Source organism: Lynx canadensis, chromosome B1, assembly GCF_007474595.2.
Source record: "Lynx canadensis isolate LIC74 chromosome B1, mLynCan4.pri.v2, whole genome shotgun sequence".
NCBI classification, from domain to species: domain Eukaryota; kingdom Metazoa; phylum Chordata; class Mammalia; order Carnivora; family Felidae; genus Lynx; species Lynx canadensis.
This window is the reverse complement of record NC_044306.2, coordinates 35639783-35663766: the sequence shown is the minus strand read 5'-3', so window position 1 is coordinate 35663766 and position 23984 is coordinate 35639783. Positions and strand designations below refer to the sequence as shown.

General features: G+C 39.9%; 1 protein-coding gene across 2 annotated transcripts in view; it reads left to right on the top strand.

The window, feature by feature from the left end:
- XPO7 (exportin 7) overlaps nt 1-23984 on the top strand; it is a 40415-nt gene that overhangs the window by 1940 nt on the left and 14491 nt on the right. Inside the window, exons 3-18 of one of the 2 annotated variants that reach the window (XM_030312466.1) lie at nt 861-954; nt 1537-1703; nt 3062-3127; nt 5836-5940; nt 7321-7486; nt 8066-8139; nt 9784-9903; nt 13089-13235; nt 14412-14584; nt 16556-16749; nt 17438-17543; nt 20428-20563; nt 21077-21150; nt 22295-22375; nt 23293-23356; nt 23764-23872. In XM_030312466.1, coding sequence (XP_030168326.1) covers nt 861-954; nt 1537-1703; nt 3062-3127; nt 5836-5940; nt 7321-7486; nt 8066-8139; nt 9784-9903; nt 13089-13235; nt 14412-14584; nt 16556-16749; nt 17438-17543; nt 20428-20563; nt 21077-21150; nt 22295-22375; nt 23293-23356; nt 23764-23872 — 1876 coding nt within the window. Of the gene's footprint in view, nt 1-860; nt 955-1536; nt 1704-3061; nt 3155-5835; nt 5941-7320; nt 7487-8065; nt 8140-9783; nt 9904-13088; nt 13236-14411; nt 14585-16555; nt 16750-17437; nt 17544-20427; nt 20564-21076; nt 21151-22294; nt 22376-23292; nt 23357-23763; nt 23873-23984 lie in introns of both variants that reach the window. The other variant, XM_030312465.1, reaches the window with a different exon arrangement.

The following is a 23984-nucleotide window of genomic DNA, read 5'->3' as shown; positions in this document are numbered from 1 at the left end:
TTAAGCATAAAGTTTTTTATAACTGGTGGCATTGTGCAGTGCCTATGGATAGCCTGCTGTCTTAAGGACTTTTAGTGTCGTGGGAAATTATCCTTAAACCTTAATTAAATTGTTTTAATAGTTCTGAGTCTGTCACTGTTATATGACACTATTATAATAGAGCCACATGGAAGAATTTGTACACGGCTCCCTTTTATACATTATGATCAGTTAGAATACTCTTGATTCTCCATAAGGTTAAAATTCATAAAATCCACATACGAGAATATGATAATGCTATACCCTTGCACAGGGCATAATTTTTCTTTCTCATAAATAATTGTTATAAATTTACTTTAAAACTACCATATACATTCTGGAAAGCTGTATCTGATTGCTAGTTATGCTGCTGTGAAGATAAAAGTTTAGGATTACAGCTTAATGTAATGACTTCCTCTAATGCTGCTTTTTTTTTTTAACTTTCTAATGGTATACTACAGGAATATTTTGAGTTGAAACTTTTTGAAGCATCATTATAACAAGGCTTTTGACAGAAGATTTCTCAGTTTAAATAAGAGATCTGTCTTCTTAATATCTTTCTGAAGTGACCCCCTCTAAGTGATGCAGAAGTGGCACTGGGTTCAGTTTGATCAGACCATTCACTTCATACTGCCTTGTTCGTAACTGAAATCAGTTAAGTGAACACGTACTGTGTGTGGGACTCATTTTTCCTGAGGCCCTCTAAAATGCAGAGAAACGAAGAAAATAGCAAAACTGATTAATTTTTCTTGAATCTAAGCATAGATATCCAAATAAAAAGCCTCATGACTGACTAATTCAATAAAATTGAATTCTGAGTCTTTTCCCCCCTCTTTTCACAGTCCTCTTACTCCCAGTTACTGGCAGCTACATGCCTTACAAAGCTTGTATCACGCACAAACAACCCTCTACCATTGGAGCAACGCATAGATATTCGTAAGTAGAGAATTATCGGTTTTTCCTTCAAGAAATTAGTTTGTTTAATGATGTGCTAATAATAGTTAAATTCGTGTTGCTTGTTTGATAATGTTCTGAAATTGCTGAGCATAAAAAATATATAGAATCCAGTTTTTTTCCAGAATTAGGGGCCTTAATTATTTCTAGATAAGTCTAAGTCCTCCCTTTTGTCATCAGGGGGACAGTCCTGTCCTTTGTCATCAGACTGTTTTGTTCAGCCTTTACTGCCACTAATAACTAAGAAAAAACAATTGTTAAGGATTTTGAATTCTGTGCAGACAAGCTCAGTGCATTCAAGCTCAAGTACATTCAGAACGGCCATACTCCAGGGTCTTCATTGTGACAACTATAAAATCCTGAATTGGAAAGCCTAGTAATCTTAAATTCAAAGGGCCGTTTTCTCAGTAGTATTAAGAATTAAGGGAATACAACAAAAACAAGAGTTACAGGAGGTTTAGGGGAAATAGTCTAAATTTACCATTCCTCAGACATTTCGTATATTTAAAGATGTTTGCCCTTCCCTGGCAGAGCTTGCTTTATGTGACTTTTTTTGTTTTGTAGGGAACTATGTGCTCAACTACCTTGCCACTCGGCCAAAGTTGGCGACTTTTGTGACGCAAGCGCTTATTCAGTTATATGCCAGGATCACAAAACTGGGCTGGTTTGACTGTCAGAAGGATGACTATGTCTTCAGAAATGCAATCACAGATGTCACAAGGTTTTTACAGGTAAGATGTATATATCTGATGTAATAAGAATGTGAGAAGCAGCTTGCATACGCATATGTAATAAACATTACACATTTAAACATTACACAAAGTGGTATTATCTTATACATTCTCTTCTGTGTCTTTTTCACCTTTAATATGCCTTAGCTTTGCATGTTTACACGTCAGCACAGACAAACTCTGTTCCAATCTTAAGATACCATAATTTAGTTAACTAATTTCTTATATAGGTGGGCATTTAGTTTAGTTTTCTATTTTGACTGTTATGTAAACACTTGAATGAATATCCTAGAATATATATACCTGTCATATTTGGAGTAAGTGTGTTTGAAGAGTGAATTCCTAGCCATGGAATTATACAATCAAAGGGCTATGTGCATTTTTGGCTGTCAAGGATACTTCCAAATTATCCTCAAAAAAAGTTGTTTCCTACAGCAATTAAAGAGTGTCTGCCTTTCTCCCGTACCTTCACCCTGGGAGCTCAGCTTTTTAATTTTTCCAATTTAATAGCTAAAAAGAATTAGTATCTCAGCATTTGAGTTATAAATGAGACAAAACAAAATTTTCATTTGTTAATTTACTACCTATTTTTTTCTGTGAACTTCCTGTTTTATATCTTATGTACATTTTAAAAATCTGGTTGTCTTTTTCTTATTGTATGTAGTCCCTTTGTAAATTATGTTATGCATTCATTTGTCACTTATCTTAAATGTATTTTGCTAGTTTCTCTTTGTATAATGGGTACGAGGTAATACGAGTATTTTTAAAGTACAAAAGGCCTCAATGTTGATAAAGGCAGATTTAGCAGTCTCCCTGCATGACTGCTAGGTTTTGTGTGCTGCAAAGCAATAGTTTTATTTTATTGTATTGTATTGTATTGTATTGTATTGTATTGTATTGTGTTGTGTTGTGTTGTATTGTATTGTGTTGTATTGTATTGTATTGTATTGTATTGTATTTTATTTTATTTTATTTTTTTTTTTTTTTATGTTTATTTATTTTTTCAGAGAAAGAGAGAGACAGAGGCATGAGCAGGGGAGGGGCATAGAGAGGGAGACACAGGATCCCTAGCAGTCTGCAGGCTCTGAGCTGTCAGCACAGAGCCCAGCACGGGGCTTAAACTCAAAAACCATGAGATCGTGACCTGAGCTGAAGTCAGACACTCAACCAACTGAGTCAGCCAGGCGCCCCAGCAAAGCAACAGTTTTAAACTGCAATTCCTTGCTACCTTATCCAGGCAGTTTTGATAGCAACACAGGATTGTGCCATTTCAAAATTGTGAGTGCACTGCCATTGCTGAAATCAAGCTGCACATCCCAACTTCTACCTTATGTTTTTGTTTTTGTTTTTTTTTCCAGGATAGTGTTGAATACTGCATCATTGGCGTCACAATTTTATCTCAGCTAACCAATGAAATTAATCAAGTAAGTGCTACAGCCTTCCTCATTGAAGTAAGTGCCATATTTTCTCTCAGTATTGGTGTTTTCTGCTATGTGTGGGATGATCTTTTTTGGCAGTTGTGTGCTTTTGCGGTAAGTGATTAATGCCCTTTGAAACAATAGTTCCATTGGGTTTTCCTCTGTAAGTGCAGCCTTCCTCATTCTTAATGTCCTGGTCCTCTTCTGTCTCCAGAATATTTGATCCTCCCATCAGCTAGCTATCCTTGCTGGAATTAAGGTTCATTGTGAGAGATGGGAGGAACAGTCCTAAGTCAAAACGTTAATGAAACAATTGTTAAATGAGTCCAAAAAAGGGACCACAAAAGTGGAACCAGAATATTTGTGTGCCACTTCTGTATACATTAGTATGTGTTTATAATCATTTAAAACTTAGTTCCCATGTGCTATTAAAGATTTGTGGGGGGATCTTTTTAGAATGCATAAAACATTGTGCTAAATACCAAATAATTATTTGAGTATCCATTGATGTTATAGATTACTACAGAGGAAACACCAGTGGCTTTCTTTCGCTCTGGCTATTATTTTGGTAGTCATTTACTTTTATATCCGGCTAAAATTTTATAATTATTGAACAGGCCAGTATTAATATTAATTGTGACATCTCACCCTTCGGTTGTCAGCTGTTAATTACATTGGCATCACTGTTGCTCTGGTGCATATTTATGCAGACATTTTTATTAACCCTGAGAAATTTTAACTGTGAGTTAGTACTACTATAAATGCATCAGCTTACAGCCATTTAAAACCTGGAGTCCATATTATATTCTATGTCACATGCAATCCCCACTGTGGTCAATCATTATCAAAATAATAATAGCTTATACTTTTGAGTGATTACTATGTGACAGGCACTGTTCTAAAGACTTCACTTATATTAACTAATTTTATTCTCACAGTAGTCCTGTGAGGTAGGTACTATGGTTGTCCCGTTTTCTATATAAGGAAACTGAAGCACATAAAGGTAAATAATTTGCCTAAGATGTCACAGTCAGCAAGCAAAAGTATCTGAATTTGAACCCACATAGTCTTATTCCAGAACCTATGCTCTTAACAACTAACTTATTAATGTAACTGCTATTACCTTTGTGGTAGTAGTAAAGCATGCATTAACTAAATACAGAGATTGTGGAGTTAATGTTCTCCTTTTTGGGGGTGACTGGGTGGCTCAGTCAGTTAAGCATCCAACTTTGGCTCAGGTCATGATCTCATGGTTCATGGGTTTGAGCCCTGCGTTGGGCTCTGTGCTGACAGCTCAGAGTCTAGAACCTGCTTTGGCTTCTGTGTCTTCCTCTCTCTCTAATCCTCCCCCACTTGTTCTCTGTCTCTCTCTCAAAAATAAATAATAAACATTAAAAAAAATTTTTTTTTAATGTTCTCTTCTTTGAAGCTTAGCCCCACAAAATACATTAATGTTAATATTTTTAAAAAAGAAAACTTCAAACTTTTGTCTGTCTTAATGGAAATGTGTGTAATGTACTTAATGTAATTATTCTCTATTATGATCAGCATAACTGATTATACGTGGAATATGGTACATAATCTAGCAATGGAATAATATTCAAGACATTTATGATGACACAGTGACAGTGAAGCTAGAATTGGGGAATATTTTGAACCTCTATAAAATTCAGTTTTCTGTTGGGTTTGTGTTTTTGGGGGGGGGAGGGGATTGTCAGATTTAAATCAGCATTTTTTTGTTACCATTCGTGTTTGAACTTAGAAATAAAATCAAGGGAGAGGTGCCTGGCTTGTTCAGTAGGAGGAGCATGTGACTCTTGATCTCATGGTCGTGAGTTTGAGCCCCACACTGGGTGTAGAGATTACTTATAGATAAAGCGTTAAAAAAAAAAAGAGAATCAAGGGGAGTGCTGCATTACTCTTTAATGAGCCCCCTCTTGAATGAGTTGATTGGTCTATAGAAGAGATTTAAGCTTTCAGTAGGTGGTTGGACTAAAAATTCCCTTGGTAACCTTGAAATCCCTTTGTTCCCTTACTGAAGTGTCTGTGTGTCAGAAATAGAGGGCATACTAAAGAAGCCAGCGATGGAGTCCTTAACCACAGAAACCTTTAAAGTTTGGCTGAAAAGAGAAGAACAGAGGAAAAAAATGAGAGACCAATACAACCATTCAATTTAAGTGCTCACTTCTGGGATAGAGACTACATGTTGAAATAGGTTAGAGAAGGCAGAGAATGTTGTGGGCTATTGTCAGTTATCCTAAGTTCATGGCTGTTAGTTAATTAATGACTGTTGTAGAAATTCTATGGTAACTTTAGCCCTGAGCAGATTGTTTACCAAACCCAAGCCTTGCCACTGTCTGTTTCTGAGACTAAGCCACAATACAACATGCTAGTAATTATTAGCAATATCTGCCAGCAGTTTGTTAAATTTTACCCCCTTGTGCAGAGGAAATTAAAACTTTGGAGTGGAGATACTCATCTCTCTTTCCGTCTTCCCTCTGTAAGCAATAGACAGATCCTGGTTAGCTGTTAGCCGCTTATTGTCCTTTGCATCCTCTTACTATACATAAGTTAATGGTGATTTAAACATTAAAAATGTATTTTGTATATACAAGTTGGTTTTATTGGAAATCCTAGTTTATTTGAAGTCTGCATGAAAGTTTTTTTTCTTTGCAATTAATTCTAAAACTTGGATTGGTTTATTTTTTGCATAGGCAGACACCACCCATCCTTTAACCAAGCACAGAAAAATAGCCTCTTCTTTCCGAGATTCATCGTTATTTGATATCTTCACACTTTCCTGCAATTTACTAAAACAGGTAAGATTGTAGGTTGGGTCCTCCTTCCCAGGCCTCTTTGAAAGGATGAGAATGAGTGGGGACCTGTTAGGGGTCAGCTCCAAGCCAACCCCTTGAGAGTTGGTGCAACCCTTTAACCATCACCATCTCTCCTACGACACCTGCCTCTGAGATGCAGAAGAAAGTGGCACGCTGACCACTGACATTAGGAAAAGGATTGGAATTGCCCTATTTCAGAGCTGTTCCCCTAAGCAAAGCACAGTAAATGAACACATATCCCAAGGAATCTAGTATAGCACAGAATTTGGGACTTGCTGTTTGCTTTTTTTATACGCACATAAAATCTTCCTTCGTGGAGTAAAGGCATGTTAGCTTTATGGTGTTTGGATTCTTAGTGCTCTGAAAGTAGGTTCAGGCTGCATTGTTAGCATACTGAAACAGGCCAGCTCCCCTGCCCCCTGCTGAGTTACAGGCAGCAAATAAACAAGCAACATCTGTAAGGAAAAGTAGATTTTGAATTTTTAACATCCATTTAGATTTCATATCCTGAAGGGGTAGACAGTTATCATATAAGGAAATTACCTGTTTTAAAGCAGAAAATTGGTGTTGTGGTTCATTTATGGATAGAGTTGAACTAAGAAAACAATGCTCACCTATGAGTTCTACACATTTGTAACAATGTGTAAGGAAGCTTCTCTCTGTAGAAAGCTAAATGGGATTAGCCTCTGGCTGTTTGTTTTTGTTTTGTTGTGGGGGGTTTTGGGGAGTTGGGTTTTTGTTTTTGTTTTGTTTTTGTTTTTAGTCTCTTTTTCCATTATGTCTCAACTTTTAGAAGCAAGTTTGGATTCTTTCTGTTGCTCCATTTAATGATGTTCATCTTCCTCAATTACTTCATTCTACCTCAGAATTCCCAAACATTCCTCAGGTTGGGCAAGCTGCCTGGCAAAAGCTGTTGTACACCCTGGGGGGGAAAGCTTTGGAGAAAACTGAGGATTGACTCCTCCCCACTGATACTGTCAAAAACAGTTAGCCAGCTGGTCACTGAGTTCACAGACGCTATCTAGAAATTATTAGGATCTCATAGCAAATGGAACAACCACACATCCCATATTGCTTCAGAATCCCTTGTGGTCACTGTGTCTACAACATGTAAAGGATAAGTGTCCAAAGAGGGATGTCTTTAAATACCAGTTTCATGTTTTTATGGTAAATAAGGATCTAGTATTTTCATAGTGACGTTAAGGTGATGGAAGTACAGTGTCTTTTGCAGGGGGAAAACTTGCTTTATTGAGTTGAAATACTGCCCTCCTTATCTGGCTTAACAGCTTTCTCAGGAGTCTGGCAGCAAGCTGGGAAGAGAGGAGTGATTGTTTGGGGCTCATTATGTGGTCACTTTTACAGGCTTCAGGAAAGAATCTAAACTTGAATGATGAAAGTCAGCATGGCTTGCTCATGCAACTGCTCAAACTCACTCATAACTGCCTAAACTTTGATTTCATCGGCACTTCTACTGATGAGTCCTCAGATGACCTGTGCACAGTACAGATCCCCACCAGCTGGAGATCAGGTAACAGAATTTTACCACCTGGGACAGACTGCTGCTGCTCAGACCTGCACAGCGTCTGTGGGATGACAGCCCTTTGCTTGTTGTTAGAGACGATTTAGAAGGTCAGCATCTGCCTTGATAAAGTGAGGAAGAGGTTGTTGGAGGAATCTTACAGATCCCTCAGCCTCAGAGCCTTTTTTTAGTTACTGGGTTATTAACGAATGTAACTTTGACCTTCCTACATTAATCACCTAGAGACCTCTGTGATCTTACTCATTTGACCTAATTTCTAGCTTTAAAAATGAAATAAAAGAACTTGTTCTTATTCTGTGTTCTTTAGGATAAAACTTGAACACAGTCCTGATTGGTTTAAGTTCTCTGAGAGTCAGAAAAATGAATCTGTCTCTTAGAGGAGCTAAAACCTAGTTCTCTAAAAACAACAGCGAGGGAAACAAAAAGCCCCACTTACCTTGTCACTTTGAAAGGAGGTAAACACTGGGAGATAGGAAAGCAGGGAGATGTCCACTGATACATAGTCCCATGTGTACCACTGGCAATGAGCAGACATACTCAGTAACGCACTCCTTTGTCTTTTTCCAGCATTCTTAGATTCTTCAACTCTGCAGCTGTTTTTTGACCTGTATCATTCCATCCCTCCTTCATTTTCACCTCTGGTGAGTCAGGACCACAGTTTCTAAAACAAACCTACTTCTAGAAAGTAGCAATGGTGAATGAGCCTTATGCTTGTTCATTTTGTTGTATAAAATCCTAGAAGCAAGGCATAGAAATAGTGGGGGTAGTTATCTAGCCTTTTGTGGTAAAGCTTGTACCCTAAAGGTTCTTGCAGTAAAGTCTTAACTTAATTCTCTCTAAATTATTCCTGTCTAATGACAAATTGCTGCAGATGTCAAGCTCTTTTGGTCTCATCTTGAATCTGACTTTATACTACACCTCAAATCACAGGCTGGAGTGGGAGGGTTCACCTTGTATTGTCTAAATGAAGATGATCCTGCCCAAGAAAAGTTTTTAAAATCCTCAGGCACATGTTACATAGGTGATAAATGGAAGCTGTAAGGGGAAGACAAATTTGTATACTATCCTGGACAACATTTGAGGGCTCTTGGAAGTAATGCATTTCTTCTTTAAAGCAGAATAATTACCCTCCTCAAATCTCAAAATTATCCAGGTCCTAAGAGATACTGGTCTCGTATTTCAAATTGTTTGGTGTAAAATGCTACTGTACGAAACACAAATAAAACAGGAAAGTAATGGATGTTTTGCATAGTTTTTCTACAGTAGACTGTTTTCCTGGTTATTATGGTACTTTTCCAAATGTAGACCTTTGCTTTAGTAGAAACATGAATACATTGCTGTTTGTATCTTTATGTTTACTTCAGGAAAAGGTAGCTCACTCAAGAGGGGTAGTTAGTGAAAGGACTATTTGTAAAGATATGTGGGCAACGTTAAGGGAATCCAACAAGGGGTGGTGAGGTGCCATACACCCTTAAGGGAGGGCAAGAGGAGGAAACCCTGGAAAGAGGTGAAGCTGTGGCTTAGGGGAGGGCTGGACAGCAGAAGTAGGGACACTGCCAATCATGGCCCAGCCAGGAGTTGAGAAGGGGTGCCTCTCTCTTCCTGCCCTTAATCTCCTGCTAGAACTTTCCAGTGGTTGAGGCCTACTAGAGGCAAGAGGGCAGTGGAGCTTGGCTCTGCTTAGTTAACAGAAGTCAGCTTCTGAAGGAGTAGAGCAGTGTGGAGAAGGATAGAAGATACAGATCTGGAGGGGCAAACAGTGTAAATATCTAACATAGTGGGGAAAGAGAAGTGTTTTCAGTATAAAGCCTGGGTTTTTTTAGGACACAGATATAACTTGGTTATTTCATTATAGCACTACATAGCAAAGCCTGATGAGCCAAAAGTCTTCATGAAACAGAGAAAACCAAATCTAAAACTTTACTTAAACTATGAATTGAATGATATTTTAAAACCTTAAATACATATCTTAACAAGAATCAAAGAAGCCGGTAGGTGGTCAAAGAATAATACCTAAGTGAATTTCTAAACTCTGGATTTAACTAGTTGTTATGGTAACTTGGATCTAATGGGGGTTTTTTTCTTGTAATAAAGCTGTTTCCAATATCCTAAGTTGCGTCTTCCTCAACTTTTTCTACATCATTGAAATGGTAGCAGGGGTTGAAAGAAAAGAATTAATGGCATATGTAAGAAGAATATTATAGGAGGGGAAGGAGGGAAAAGATAATATGGAATAGCCGTATCATCTTTTTAATCAATTGTGTTTGGATTGCATCTGCTTTTAGGTATTATCCTGCTTAGTACAGATTGCCTCAGTCAGAAGATCCCTGTTTAATAATGCAGAGAGGGCCAAGTTTCTCTCTCATCTTGTTGATGGTGTTAAACGAATACTGGAAAACCCACAGGTAAGATTTTTGAGAATTTATTTTTATTTGAATAAATACATATATATGCTGTTGTGGGGGTGGGGGTGATTAGTATATGCCTATCTGTTAGGAGTCAGAAGGAAATCCATCTAGAGGCCACACTTAGCAGAAATCCTAGAGAGCAGTTGGGTGTGTCATTCTTCAGAAGGTTTAAGTGAATCTGTATCTGTAGGCAGTTTCTTGATCCCAAACGAGGGATTTGTGTGCTCTCGCTTCAAGAATGCAGGACTTATACAGGAAAAATAGGGAGAGAGCTAGTCATTTTCCCTCAAGAAATGTGGTTTTTGTTTTTGTTTCTTTTTTTTTTTTAATATACATTATTTACCTAAGTGTATAGGGCTGCTTTTAGGTGGGAAGAGAGATAAAGTGCTTTTTCTAATATATACATTCTGTAACTCGATTGCCCTTTTTGTCTTTTTCAGTCCCAGAGATTCAGCCAACACCTACTTTTCTTAAAGTACCACTTCTCTACACTAGGAAATACCATACAAGCATTTCATTTTTAAATATATTTAGTCCTGTCCCTCTGTTTAAAAAAATTAAAAAAAAATTTTTTTTGAAGTTGAAGTATAGTTGTCTCAGAATGTTACATTAGTTTCAGATGTACAACATAGTGAAACAACTCTTTTATGTTATGGTATTCTTACCTCAAGTGTAGCTACCATCTGTCACCACACAACACTACTACAATACCGTTGATTATATTCCCTGTGCTGTACCCTTTTATCCCTGTGACTTATTGACTCCATAGCTAGGAGTCTGTATTCCCACTCCCCCTTCACCCATTTTTGGTCATCCCCACAAACCTTCCCCTCTGGCAACCATCAGTTTGTTCTCTGTATGTATAGGTCTGTCTCTGCTTTTTTTTGTCTGTTCATTTGTTTTGTTTTTTAGATTCCACATATAAATGAAATCATACGGTATTTGTCTTTCTCTGTCTGCCTCTCTATATATATGCACACACACACACACACACACACACACACACACACACCACTTTTCTTTATCCATTCATCTGTCAGTGGACACTTACGTTGCTTCCATGTCTTGGTTATTGTGTTGTATATGCTGCAGTACACATAGGGGTGCATATATCTTTTCAGGTTAGTGTTTTTGTTTTCTTTGAGTAAATAAATACCCAGTAGTGGAATTACTATATCATATGGTATTTCTGTTTTTACTTTTTTGAGGAACCTCCATACTGTTTTCCACAGTGACTGCACCAATTTACATTCCTCCCAACAGTGCATGGGAGTTTGTTCTTCACCATATCCTCACCACCATTTGTTATTTTTTGTCTTTTTGGGTCAAGATTTTTTGTTTGGTTTAAAGTAAGCTCTACAGGGCGCCTGGGTGGCTTGGTCGGTTAATCATCCGACTTCGGCTCAGGTCATGATCTCACGGTCCGTGAGTTCGAGCCCCATGTCAGGCTCTGTGCTGACAGCTCAGAGCCTGGAGCCTGTTTCAGATTCTGTGTCTTCCTCTCTCTCTGCTCCTCCCCTGTTCATGCTCTGTCTCTCTCTGTCTCAAAAATAAATAAACGTTAAAAAAAAAAAAAATTTAAAGTAAGCTCTACACCCATTGTGGGGTTTGAACTCATGACTCTGAGATCAGGAGTAGCATGCTCTAATGACTTAGCCAGCCACATGCCCCAGTATTTCTTGTCTTTTTTTAACTAGCTATTCTGACAAGTGTAAAGTGGTAGTATCTCATTGTGGTTTTGAGGATTAATGATATTGAGCATCTTTTCATGTGTCTGTTGGACATCTACATGTCTTCAGAAAAATGTCTATTCAGATCCTCTGCCCATTTTCTAATCAGGTTGTTTTTTGGTGTTGAGTTGTAGGAGTTCTTTATATATATTGGATGTTAACTCTGTATTTATATCATTTGCAAATATCTTCTCCCATTCAGTGGGTTGGTCGTTTTTTCATTTTGTTGATTGTTTCCTTCACTATGCAAAACCATTTTATTTTGGTATAGCCCCAGCACTTTATTTTTGCTTTTGTTTCTCTTGCCTGAGGACACATATCTAAAGAAATGTTGCTGTAGCCAATGTCAAGAAGATGACTGCCTACATTTCCTTCTAGGAGTATAATGGCTTCAGATCTCACATTTAAGTCTATAGTCCATTTTGAGTTTATTTTTTGTGTATGATATAAGAAAGTGGTCCAGTTTCTTTTTTTTTTTTTTTTTTTGCATGTAGCTGTCCAATTTTCTCAGCAGCATTTATTGAAGACTGTTAAAAATGCATTTATTCATGTAACAAATACACAGATCACCTACTATGTGCCAGGGATGTGTTGGTGAACAAAACAAAGTATGCTAATAGAGGAAGACCTGTGTAAGAAAACAGATATGTTTGTCTAATATGCAAGCAAATCCAAAGTGTTTGATATAAGTATGAAGTAAAACATATAAACATACTAATATAGGACTAAATTTATTATAACAATGGTGATATAATGTAAATAAACTAAACATTTGTGTAACTTTGCCACTGAAGTGTTAGTCTTATTTAATGATCTGACAGATGTGAGAATGAAAATTTCATAATTTTTTTATCAGTATAAGACCAGTCATATCTTAGAATGTGCTCCTTTTATGCTATTTAATAGCTGCTTTAGGCAATTAATGTGATCCTTCTGGGCTTCTATTTCAGACTCTTTATTGATGCTAGAAATTTTATCTCACAGGATGATTTTTATGAACATATGAAATAATAGATGCGACCGTCCCTTTTTAAAAACAACTTTTAAAAAAAATGGTTTTTAAACATCCTAACAGAAGTGTCATTCTTTTTTTTTTTTTTTTTTTTTTAATTTTTTTTTTAACATTCATTTTGGAGAGACACAGCACGAGTGGGGGAGGGGCAGAGAGAGAGGGAGACACAGAATCCGAAGCAGGCTCCAGGCTCTGAGCTGTCAGCAAAAAACCATGACTCAGGGCTCGAACTCACGAACCGCAAGATCATGACCTGAGCCAAAGCTGGACGCTTAACCAACTGAGCCAACCAGACACCCTGAGATGTGTCATTCTAAGGGAGGACCTGTAGCTCAGAAGTTAAAGTAGATTCTCCTTTCCCCTCATGCCATCCCAAATGTCATTCTGGAAGTATAGTGAATCACATTTTACATTTCATTTTCCTTCTGTGCTGTCACCAGAGTTTATCAGACCCAAACAATTACCATGAGTTTTGCAGACTACTGGCCCGATTGAAGAGTAACTATCAACTGGGAGAATTAGTAAAGGTGGAAAACTACCCTGAGGTCATCCGATTGATAGCTAACTTCACAGTGACCAGCCTACAGGTTTGTCTTTGATTGCTTGTCTCTCTCTTACCTACACATAGGAACCTTTTCTCTGGCTCATTGGTTTTAAACTTCTAAGAATACAGGCAGACCTCGTTTTCTTGCACTTCACTTTATTGCGCTTCACAGATACTGCATTTCTGACAAAGTGAACGTTTATGGCACCCCTGCGTCAAGCAAGTCTTCTGTCTGTGCCATTTTTCAGCACCATTTGTTCACTTCATGTCTCTGTGTCACATTTTGGTAATTCTCCCAATATTTCATGCTTTCTCATGTGTATTACAGTGATCTGTGATCAGTGATTACAGCTTCCTGAAATCTCAGATGATGGTTAGCATTTTTAGCAATAAAGCATTTTTTAATTAAGATATGTACATTGTCTTTTTAGACATAATGCTATTGCACACTTAATATACTACAGTATAGTGCAAACATAACTTTCTTATGTGCACTGGGAAACAAAAAATTCATTTGACTCACTACTCTAGTGGTCTGGAATCAAACCCGTGGGTGTGCCTGTATTCCCTTTTTTCCCTCAAGCCAAAGTGAATAGAAGTGTAGGGCAACTCTGCAAAGTAGTTCTTGCAGCCTACTCATTTGCATTTAAAAAAGTGCAAGGATTTGGTTAGAGGAACTTGTAGGAATTGCAGGGATAATATTTAGATTATCACTCTGAAAAAGGCAAGATTGGAACAGGGAGCTAGACAGAAGAAGGAAGAGTTAGTGACATCTTTTTCTTAGTCACATAGTATAAGGCAGTGGTTCTCAAATTTTATGGCTTGATTCAAAATCCTCTGGAGTTTGATGAAAAATGCAAGTGCTTGTCTTACCTCCATAATTTCTGCTTCAGTAGGTCCAGGGTGGAGCCTAAGTGTCTCTGTGTCCAACAAGTTCTCCCGGTGATCCTCATGGATACTAATGTTTGAGAACCACTTACGCAAGGCTTTCCTTGTGGGAAGGTTTACACAACCAGGATAGAACAGCTCTTTTTATTAGATGGTTAATCTCTGAAATACTAATAAGTACATTGGATGAGTTGTCATGCACAGAACAAAGCCCATAAAAATCTGTCTTTTTTTTTCCCCAAGTCTTTATCCTTTGTGTCAAGTGGCATGGGACTAATGTATTGTGTACAGAAATGAGAAGTATACTTCCTACTCTTTTGGCTTTCCTTAGCACTGGGAATTTGCCCCGAATAGCGTGCACTATCTCCTGAGCCTATGGCAGCGGTTGGCAGCCTCTGTGCCATACGTGAAAGCCACAGAGCCCCACATGCTGGAAACTTATACTCCTGAGGTCACCAAAGCCTATATCACATCCCGTTTGGAATCTGTGCACATCATACTGAGGTAAGGAACCTGGGACAGGGTTCTGTATTCTCTCCCCAGTTGCCTGGTGTTGGACTTGCCAGAGATTAGACACCCACTTGGCAAAGGCATTCTTGACATGATTCTCTTTTGGAGCTAATGCTGTTAATGGCCATTTTTTCATGTCAGCAGAATAGCAGATGAGAGCATAAAATCTGAAAGAATAGTCTTTCTCTTTAACATACTTATTATGTCCCTCTTTTTTGCCATCCTTAGTAATATCTTTGACTACTAGGTATATCAGTATACTGTTTGTCCTTGCCACTGATTTCCTTTAAACATGAGAGGAACATTTATAAGCTATAGATGATAAGAATTATGTGTAAGCTATAGGTGCTTTATTTTCCCGAAGAAATAAATGGATAAATAAGATGATACAATCCAGAGCTTACTAGGAGATGATCCTAGGCAGTGGATAGCCGATTGTATTATAGGAACACATGGTTTCTGTCTACCTTGACGGTTAACTAGACCGGAAATCTATAGCTAAAGAAATGTTAGACCCTTTCAAAAATGACCTGTATAAAGTGACGTTATTCTTTGTTTAGGGACCTTTCTTGTAGATTTTTTTGTTAGCTGTTTTTCAGGGGAATTTACTTGGATTCTGAAGGTCTGAGGTATTTTTAAAATCAGATCTTAATTGGCTCAGAGTCAAGTACATTTAATTGCCATGAGTGATAGTCTCAACTGTTAATGACTTGAATCATTTCAAAATCCAAGTATTTGTGAAGCCCACTAGAAAGCATCATTCTCTCTCTTTTTTTTTTTTTTAGCATTTATTTATTTTTAGAGAGAGCACAAGCAGGAGAGGGTCAGAGAGAGAGGGAGACAGAGAATCCCATGGAGGCTCCGCGATATCATTGCAGAGCCCGATGTGGGGCTGGATCTCACAAACCATGAGATCGTGACCAGAGCTAAAATCAAGAGTCAGACACTTAACTGACTGAGCCCTCAGGAGCCCCGAAAGCATCATTCTCTTAGTGACATAGTTTCTGTTCCTGAGGATTCAGCTGGTTTCATTGAGGCAGTGTTGAGGAGTGGTTAGACGTGCAGGCTCTGTGCCCAGGGAAGCCAGTTAATAGCTGTATGCTCTTGGGCAAGGTTATTCGAAGGATCACACAGCTATGTCCTGGCCCAGTGTGTGGACCATGGTGCACCCACAACTGTGAACTCTAGCTGTAATGGGGGCAGTGTTGCAGCCGCTGGGGTGTCACACTACAATGTAGCAATAGACAAAGAGCTTGCAGTATGACAAGATTTTTAAATCTAGGAGCAGTAGGTAAGGTAGGACCTGGTGTAGATCCACAGCGCCTCAACTGCAATTCTGAAATTCAAGATCTAGAACCAAATTTTCTCATCAGTTTGGAATGAAAATGCATTTGGTGGCAAAACTTGGCATGTGCTAGTATGAGCCCATTTATAGTTTTTTCTAAAACTTATGTTTTTTGTGACTATTCATAATATTGATACATTTTGCTACAGGAATGTTGTATTTGATACCCCAGAGAGTCCATTGAGGGTTCATATTATATGGTGGAAGCATTCATATTGCTTCATTAAAATCTGGAGATTTCTGGAGATTGGGCCACAAAGACCGCACACGAGGACAGGATATTTGTAGTCCCAAAGGTTATTATAGTCAAGGACCAAGAACCCCTGGGGTGAGAAGCATAAGATAGAGAGGGTTGAGGCAGACGAATGTTAAGGGAGCAGTTGTTCAGATCAAAAGACTGGACACGAACACACAGAATCTATCTAAAGAAGATGCATGCTAGGGTGACGACACTGGTCTTCCCACTTTTTATATATGTTCCTTCTGTGCAAAAGGGAGTGTGGGGATGTGGGCCTCTACCAGTGTAAGTGTTGGCTAAATGCAGAAGAACAAGAGCTGTCGTGGTAAGGAAATCAATGGCATATTTTAAGAGAGCCTCCTTCTTCTTCCCTCGGGAGCAGGGATGGACTGGAAGACCCTCTGGAGGACACAGGCCTGGTGCAGCAGCAGCTGGACCAGCTGTCTACTATCGGACGTTGTGAATACGAGAAGACGTGTGCGCTCCTTGTGCAGTTGTTCGACCAGTCTGCCCAGTCCTATCAGGAGCTGCTACAGAGCGCCAGCGCAAGCCCCATGGACATCGCCGTGCAGGAGGGTGAGTGGGTGGGGGATGCGGCCTGTTAGGCGGTGCTGCCAGTACCCCTTCACTCGTTGCCACCTCTCTCTCTTTTTTTTTAATGTTTATTTTTGAGAGAGCGCAAGTCGGGGAGTGGGGGAGGGAGGGAGAGAGGCGAGACACAGACTCCCAAGCAGCCTCTGCACTGTCAACACAGAGCCAATCAGGGCTCCACGCAGGGCTCCTCCTACTCACGATTTTGACCTGGGCCGAAATCAAGAGTCAGATGCTCAGCCAACTGAGCCACCCAGGCGCCCCTTATCACCACCTCTCTTTCCTCCCTTTACCCCAAAATGACTCTTCCATCATTAGTTACCTCCATCTGCACGAAAGGCTATTATAAATAAATGCCACAGGTAGCTGGGGAAGAGTAACCAAAATCTTATCTACATGGATGTCTTTAACTTCAAGAAAGTACTGGACTCTAAAAGTAATGACCTTGTCTGATAGGAGAATGTCTGTTACCTAATGAATTTCCCCCTTGGCATCACCCTTAGCAGAGTGGGGTGATAGCTATACTCTGTAGGAAAAGTTAGGCATTATAGCTTTACCATAGTGTTCTTAAGATTACAGAAGCCCATAGTAAGAAATGAACCTCACTGTGAGGAAATTTCTTCAATGAAGTAACCACTGGAGTGGACACTAATAGATCTTCTTCCTTTTGCAGGAAGGCTGACATGGCTGGTTTACATCATTGGTGCAGTGATTGGTGGCCGGGTTTCATTTGCCAGCACTGATGAGCAAGATGCTATGGATGGCGAGCTTGTCTGTCGGTAAGTGGTCTCACAGAGGCTTTCTATTTCACTGCTGTGACTGCCACCGCTCCTTTTGGTGTTCTCAAACCATGGGAGCCTGGCCTGCTTCTGTTAGTGCTTTCCTCCCCATGTATAGAATGTAATCTCACAAACCTGATTGCCCATGAAAATGAAGGTCCAACTGCAGACATTTTATAAATACATTTTATAAATATAGCAGGAATTCTACCTTCAGCTTTTACTGAGGAAACATCTGCAGTAATTCAGCAAGGAAATGATGGATACAGAATTAGGAAAATGACAGTAGGGAGTAGCTTTTAGTTTTAAGGACAGTATCTCAGAGTTAATGAAATGTGGACTACTTTTGCAATAGCAGAGTGAGACTAATAGGAAACTGTGGTTCTTCAAATATTTCCAAATATGGAATTGCAGAGTTTCTGCAGCCTTTCAAATCTCTTGACATAACTTTTCCACCCAGAGGATTTCAAGTTACTTTGTACCTGTGATTCTTATCCATCTTTCTAAAAAAACCTATAAATGAACATTTAATGATTTCTAAAATTTCACCTAACACAGAAATAAAAAGGCAGGATTTTTTAATACTCTATTGCAGAGGTTCTCAAACCTTTTCACCAAGACTGTTCGTCCTCTTAAAAAGTATCGAGGATCTCGGGGCCCCTGGGTGACTCAGTCCATTGAGCATCCAGCTCCTGATTTTGGTTCAGGTCATGATTTCATAGTCATGAGATCGAGCCCCACATCAGGCTCTGTGCAGAGCATGGAGCCTACTTGGGATTCTCTCTCTCTTCCTCTTTTTGCCCCTCCCCTGCGCACATGCATGCTCTTCCCCTCTCTCCCTCTCTGTCTCTCAATAAATAAACTTTAAAAATAAATAAATAGTATTTGAGAATCTCAAAGAGCTTTTGTTTATAAGATATAGCTATCAAAAGGACACCCAGGTGGCTCAGTCACTTAAGCTTCCCACTCTCGGTTTCGGCTCAGGTCATGATCTCACGGTTTCGTGAGTTTGAGCCCCGTATCATGCTCTGTGCTGGTAGTGTGGACCCTGTTTGAGATTCTCTCTCTCCCTCTCTCTGCCCCTCCCCTGCTCACACTGTCTCTGCTCTCTCAAATTAAATAAAATAAAACTTAAAAAGGAAATAAGATACAGCTATTGATATTTTTCGTATTAAAAAGTAAAACTGGGGTGCATGGCTGGCTCAGTAGAGCATGCAACTCTTGATGTCGGTGTTATGAGTTTGAGCCCCACGTTGGGTGTAGAGATTACTGAAAATCTTTTTTAGGGGTGCCTGGGTGGCTCAGTCGGTTGAGTGTCTGACTTTGGCTCAGGTCATGATCTCACAGTTAATGGGTTCGAGCCCCGTGTCAAGCTGTGTGCTAACAGCTCAGAGCCTGGAGCCTACTTCAGATTCTGTGTCTCCCTCTCTCTGTCTGTCCTTCCCCCACTCATGCTCTGTCTCTCTATCTCTCAAAAATAAATAACATTCCAAAAAAAATCTTTTTTAAAAAATAAAAATAAGTAAAACTGAGAAAGTTTAAATTTATTCATTTAAAAATAACAATAAGCCCAAAACATGTCAACAGAAATAATGTTTTTTTAAATATTTTTCAAAAAAATTAATGAGAAAAGTGTCTTTGTTTTAATGTGTGGCCCAGAAGTCAGCTGGATTCTCAGATCTGTGTCCGCATTCAGTCTGTCATGATGTCATGCGTCTGGTAGCCACTGGACACCCCAGTGCACCCTCCTGTCAGAATGCAAGTAGAAGAGCAGGTCATGTTTCAGTATTGTGTGACCTTGGGGAACCGCCACCCTGAAGGTTTCTGAACTTTGAGATGCTCTCCTTAGAGATAAGCACATTTTAACATGATGCCTTAGAATATATTGGTTCCCAGACATTTCAATCCGTAATTCCTATTCTGAAAATTCCCATTTGTCTGTTATCAGATGCCCGTATGCCCTTAGGTGCCTTAATCCCGACAAAAGTCTCCACGGCATGTCACACTGGCATTTTTTGAAGAGCCGACCAAAGATTTGATAAGGATGAAAGCAAATAAGCTTTCTGATTCAGCAGCTTGGTGTGACACTGTGTGTGTGTGTGTGTGTCCTAATATAAATTGAAGACAGTGTCTTGTATCCTCGTTTCTCACACTGAGTGTTACAGCATCAGGCCTGAGTCTGATTCACTCATGATGTGTCAGAAATAGTTTATCACCTGTTCTCATGTCATCAAAATGTCAGATGACTTGCTTGTAATAACACTCATTCAGTACTTACACGCTTGCATTCCAGCATTCTTTCGCCAGGAAAAGGCTCGGGGAAAAGAGACAAGGTCATAGTAGCACAGGGATGAGGTCACGGTGGTATATCTGCTCTTGGTTCCTGGAGCTTTTACCTACCTGTGGGCATTGTCCTTCATGGGTCCATTCCCTTCATGGCTCTGTGGGAAAAAAGATTGAGGACCATGGGCTTAGTCCAGTCTCCCTCGTTTTATGGGTGAGGAATTGGGACTCAGAAAATAAATTGCTTTACTCAAGGTCTCACAGAAGTTTCAGGAAGACCAATACCCCAATACTGGTCGTGGGTGGGTGGGGTCCACTATTTTTAAGCTAATTATGAGTTCTGACTCAGCCTACGGTCTCAATGGACTAGAAGTTTTAAACATCCAACCGGACATTCATATTCATTCTCTGGCTATGGTTCCTATGGGGGCAGAAATAGAGAATTTTGTTCTCTCAGCAGAGCATAGAGCCTGTAGAGAATGCCTTTTAGATAGGATGGGTAAGGAGAGGAGACACATATGACCATTGGAGGGTAGGTTGGATTTTCTAAAGTGACTAGGATATCCTGCTGTTGAGAGAATCATTGTTCTTCTTCCTCTAGGGTGCTCCAACTGATGAACCTGACAGATTCTCGCTTGGCTCAAGCGGGTAACGAGAAGCTAGAATTGGCCATGCTGAGCTTTTTTGAACAGTTTCGTAAGATCTACATTGGGGACCAGGTGCAAAAATCCTCTAAGGTAACAGACTCTCAGTTGGCTCTACTTCTTTCTCACTTGGGCTTGCGGAATTGCTAACTAAGAAACATCTGATAACAATTCAGACACGGGTTTTAGTATCAGGATAGCCCACATGTCTCTTCTTCATCTGTAGAATTTTGAGAGATTCATCAAAGAATTGGGTCCATCTCTCTAATGCTCCCTATGCTTAACAAATGGCCAGTCAAAACATCTGTTGGTCTCAACACTGGCAATTCTCAGTTTCTGTACATGAATTGATACTGAGAACAGCAGAAGGTTTTGATAGTCTTTATAATCTCAGGGTCGAAGGGGACTGGTAAGATAGCTCGGCATCTATCCAGTGTCAAGTAATACTTCAAAACTAGCTTAATCCCTTCAACAAAGACTTCCCCTACAGTTTCGTCCATTTTCTTCCCACATCTTACCCCTGAATAAGGACAAACACAGTACTGAGATGTGATTTTTCTAATCCATATTTTCTGATTACTTTCTCTTCCCTTAACACAACACCAGCTGTACCGCCGACTCTCAGAAGTTCTGGGCTTGAATGATGAGACCATGGTCCTAAGCGTCTTCATAGGAAAAATGTAAGTGTTTGGCTTGCCATCAGCAAGAGTCCCTTGCAACTGTAAAATGTGATCTTGGCATTATGCTGCCAGTGCCTTGGTATTCCAGCATTGATCGTTTGCGTCAGAAAATTGTGCATTTGAGTGTGTGACAAGCTGTGCTTAGAGATATGGCCCGGCCCCAGAGCATTCCAGGCTTGTACAGGCAAGGATTTAATTTTGTTCATGTGGAATCTCCTCTATAGCCTCTGGAATCACCGGTGAAACCCTGTCATGGCATTAGCAAAATGGACATCCCTCCCCAGAGGTGCTCAGCCTCTCACCCAATCACCCTGCTGCCAGAGATGCCCAGAGTAGGCATTCGTTTTCTGGTGCTGATTTCCACTAGGTGTGCCCCCGCCCCCCCCCCCCAGGAGGAGAGCCCCACTTTAAAACAGGCTTATTCCTCTCAAGAACTATCACACTCTTGAAGAGTCTTGAATCTGCAAAATCTAGTGCTATTTGAACTGTCTTCAAAGTTGGAGCTCCTAATTGGCCCTTTTTTTGTTTGTTTTCTTTTTTTTTTAGTTTTGCCCCCTTTGTTTACATTTTCCCCTTTTTAGGAGCTCAGTATCTCAAAGCACACAACTAGGAGCTAAATATTTTACCCAGGGCTGTGTGCAAAGTGACATTTTTCCCCTTCCAGCCATCCCAATCCTAAACACCCATATTCATGAGCTGGTTAATAATTTGATGCAAAAAGCAAAGGGGGTCTAAAGGACTCTGCCAGCCAAGAACCCGGAAGCAAGGGCTACTAGAATTCTGCAGCTGACAGTGGATGGCGCAGGTGCAGAATTGCATACGTCTGCATGTTATCACTGCCGCAGAAATCTCTTACCCTTGCTGCAGAAATCAGCCCTGGAGTGCCCCAGAATTCCAAGGGCCTGGGTATGGGCCAGTGTAGCTTTGGAACCAAGTAGTGAAGATTATCTGAAGGATAATTTTTCTAGTCAACCAAATGTAAGTACGGAGATTTTATACCCATTTTTTGTGGTTGTGATGTCTGTGAATTGGTGATGCAGATGTGTGGTGACTCTTGGTGGATGATTTTCTTCTTCTTCCAACCCTCAAGGAAACCAGGCAAATCAAAAGTATCTCCTGCTTTTTTTTTCTTTTTGTCCTCCAGCATCACCAACCTGAAGTACTGGGGCCGCTGTGAACCAATCACTTCCAAGACACTACAGCTTCTCAATGATCTCTCCATTGGATATCCTTTTCTAAGCCGGTTTCTGTGCACAGCAGGAACTGTGGCTTGCCACAGTCTTAGAAATCATGGCCTCCTGCTGCTTCCACTTTAATTTAGCTTTATGTGTGCTCAGGTATTCTCCACTCTCCTAGGAGCCAAAGCCAATACCCACACAGAATCCAGGGAGAATTCCAGACTCCAAATAGGAGCCACCCCATAAGCTAACAGTTTCTACAGATTTATGCCTGGTTATCTCTAAGATCCAGAAATACATAGCAGAGCTGTCTGATCAGTATACACTCTGTGGCCATGATTTTTGCATCCCCAGTGATGACAGAGTCCACCTTGATTGTCAGCCTATTGCTAGAAGCAGCCTGATTCCAGGCCCTGCAGTAAAAGTAGTGGCTGTATTCCCTCTTGGCCTGGACCAAGTCTACTATAAAGTTTGAATTGCTCTTGAGGCAGGCTTCCACAATCAGGGGTCTACAAGAGACTAAACCCTATAAAAATTAGTGACTTTTAAGATTGTACGTAACTAGTGCCATTCTAAATGCATAAGAGAGAACCTAATTCACCACACACCATGGATGCCTTAGGCAGGGATTTAGGGCTTAATTTGCTCTTAGAAGCCTCAGTGAGAAAAGCTGTCCTAGGATATTCATGATTCTTGGGGGGGAACTGCTGGGTTTTATCTCTTTTCTTACAGATAGGAGTTTGGTATGGGTATTCTGTCATCAATCAGTTAAATACTGCTTAGAAGAAAACACATTTTCCCCCCGTTTGGCAGGTGTTATATTCAAGTGCTTAAGGAAAATAAGATAATCTGGGTATGGAATTCATAGCCAAGAAAGAAGCTACTTTATCCTAGAAAGTTGCATTCTGCATTAAAGATTCTTCATTTGCACACACTTTCCTTGACCTTCTTTCTTTGTCTTCACATACAGTAGTGTAAGGAAACTAGTGAAGCTTAGTGCGGTACAGTTCATGCTGAACAATCACACGGTGAGTGATTTAGCACCTCTTCCCGGTTCTCCTCTCCAGCCAGCCACACACACTTCCTCAGCCATATAAGGGGGATGTTTCAATTGAGGTCCGTAGTGCCCCCACAGCCAGAGACTGCTCCCTGACTCCCTTCACACTGCCAGATCACACTTACTCTCATCTGAGCTGCTCTTTGGAATCCAAATTATCTGAATTATGGTGAAGCTGCCTACTATTATTCATAGAAAGATAAATTAGTTGTAGATAACAACAATCATTAAAAAAATTTTTAATCCCACTCATACCCTTAAGGAATGACGATGTGGCCATTAGCTTGAAACGGCTCCGTAATTCTGAAATTCCTGTCTTGCCTTCCGCCTGTGACCCATGTCTTTATCTTTTTAACTTGTCTTCCTTTTTTTTAATAGAGCGAGCACTTTTCATTTCTGGGTATTAACAATCAGTCCAATCTGACAGACATGAGGTGTCGGACTACGTTCTACACGGCACTTGGGCGTCTCCTCATGGTGGATTTAGGTACTGCAATAAATCCTAGAGGCTCGCGTAGTAGTCTGGCATTGTTCTAAATTCTTACTTGAGCATGGAAAACTAGATGTGGGGGAGGTCTCTCCTGTTGTTTCATCAGTAA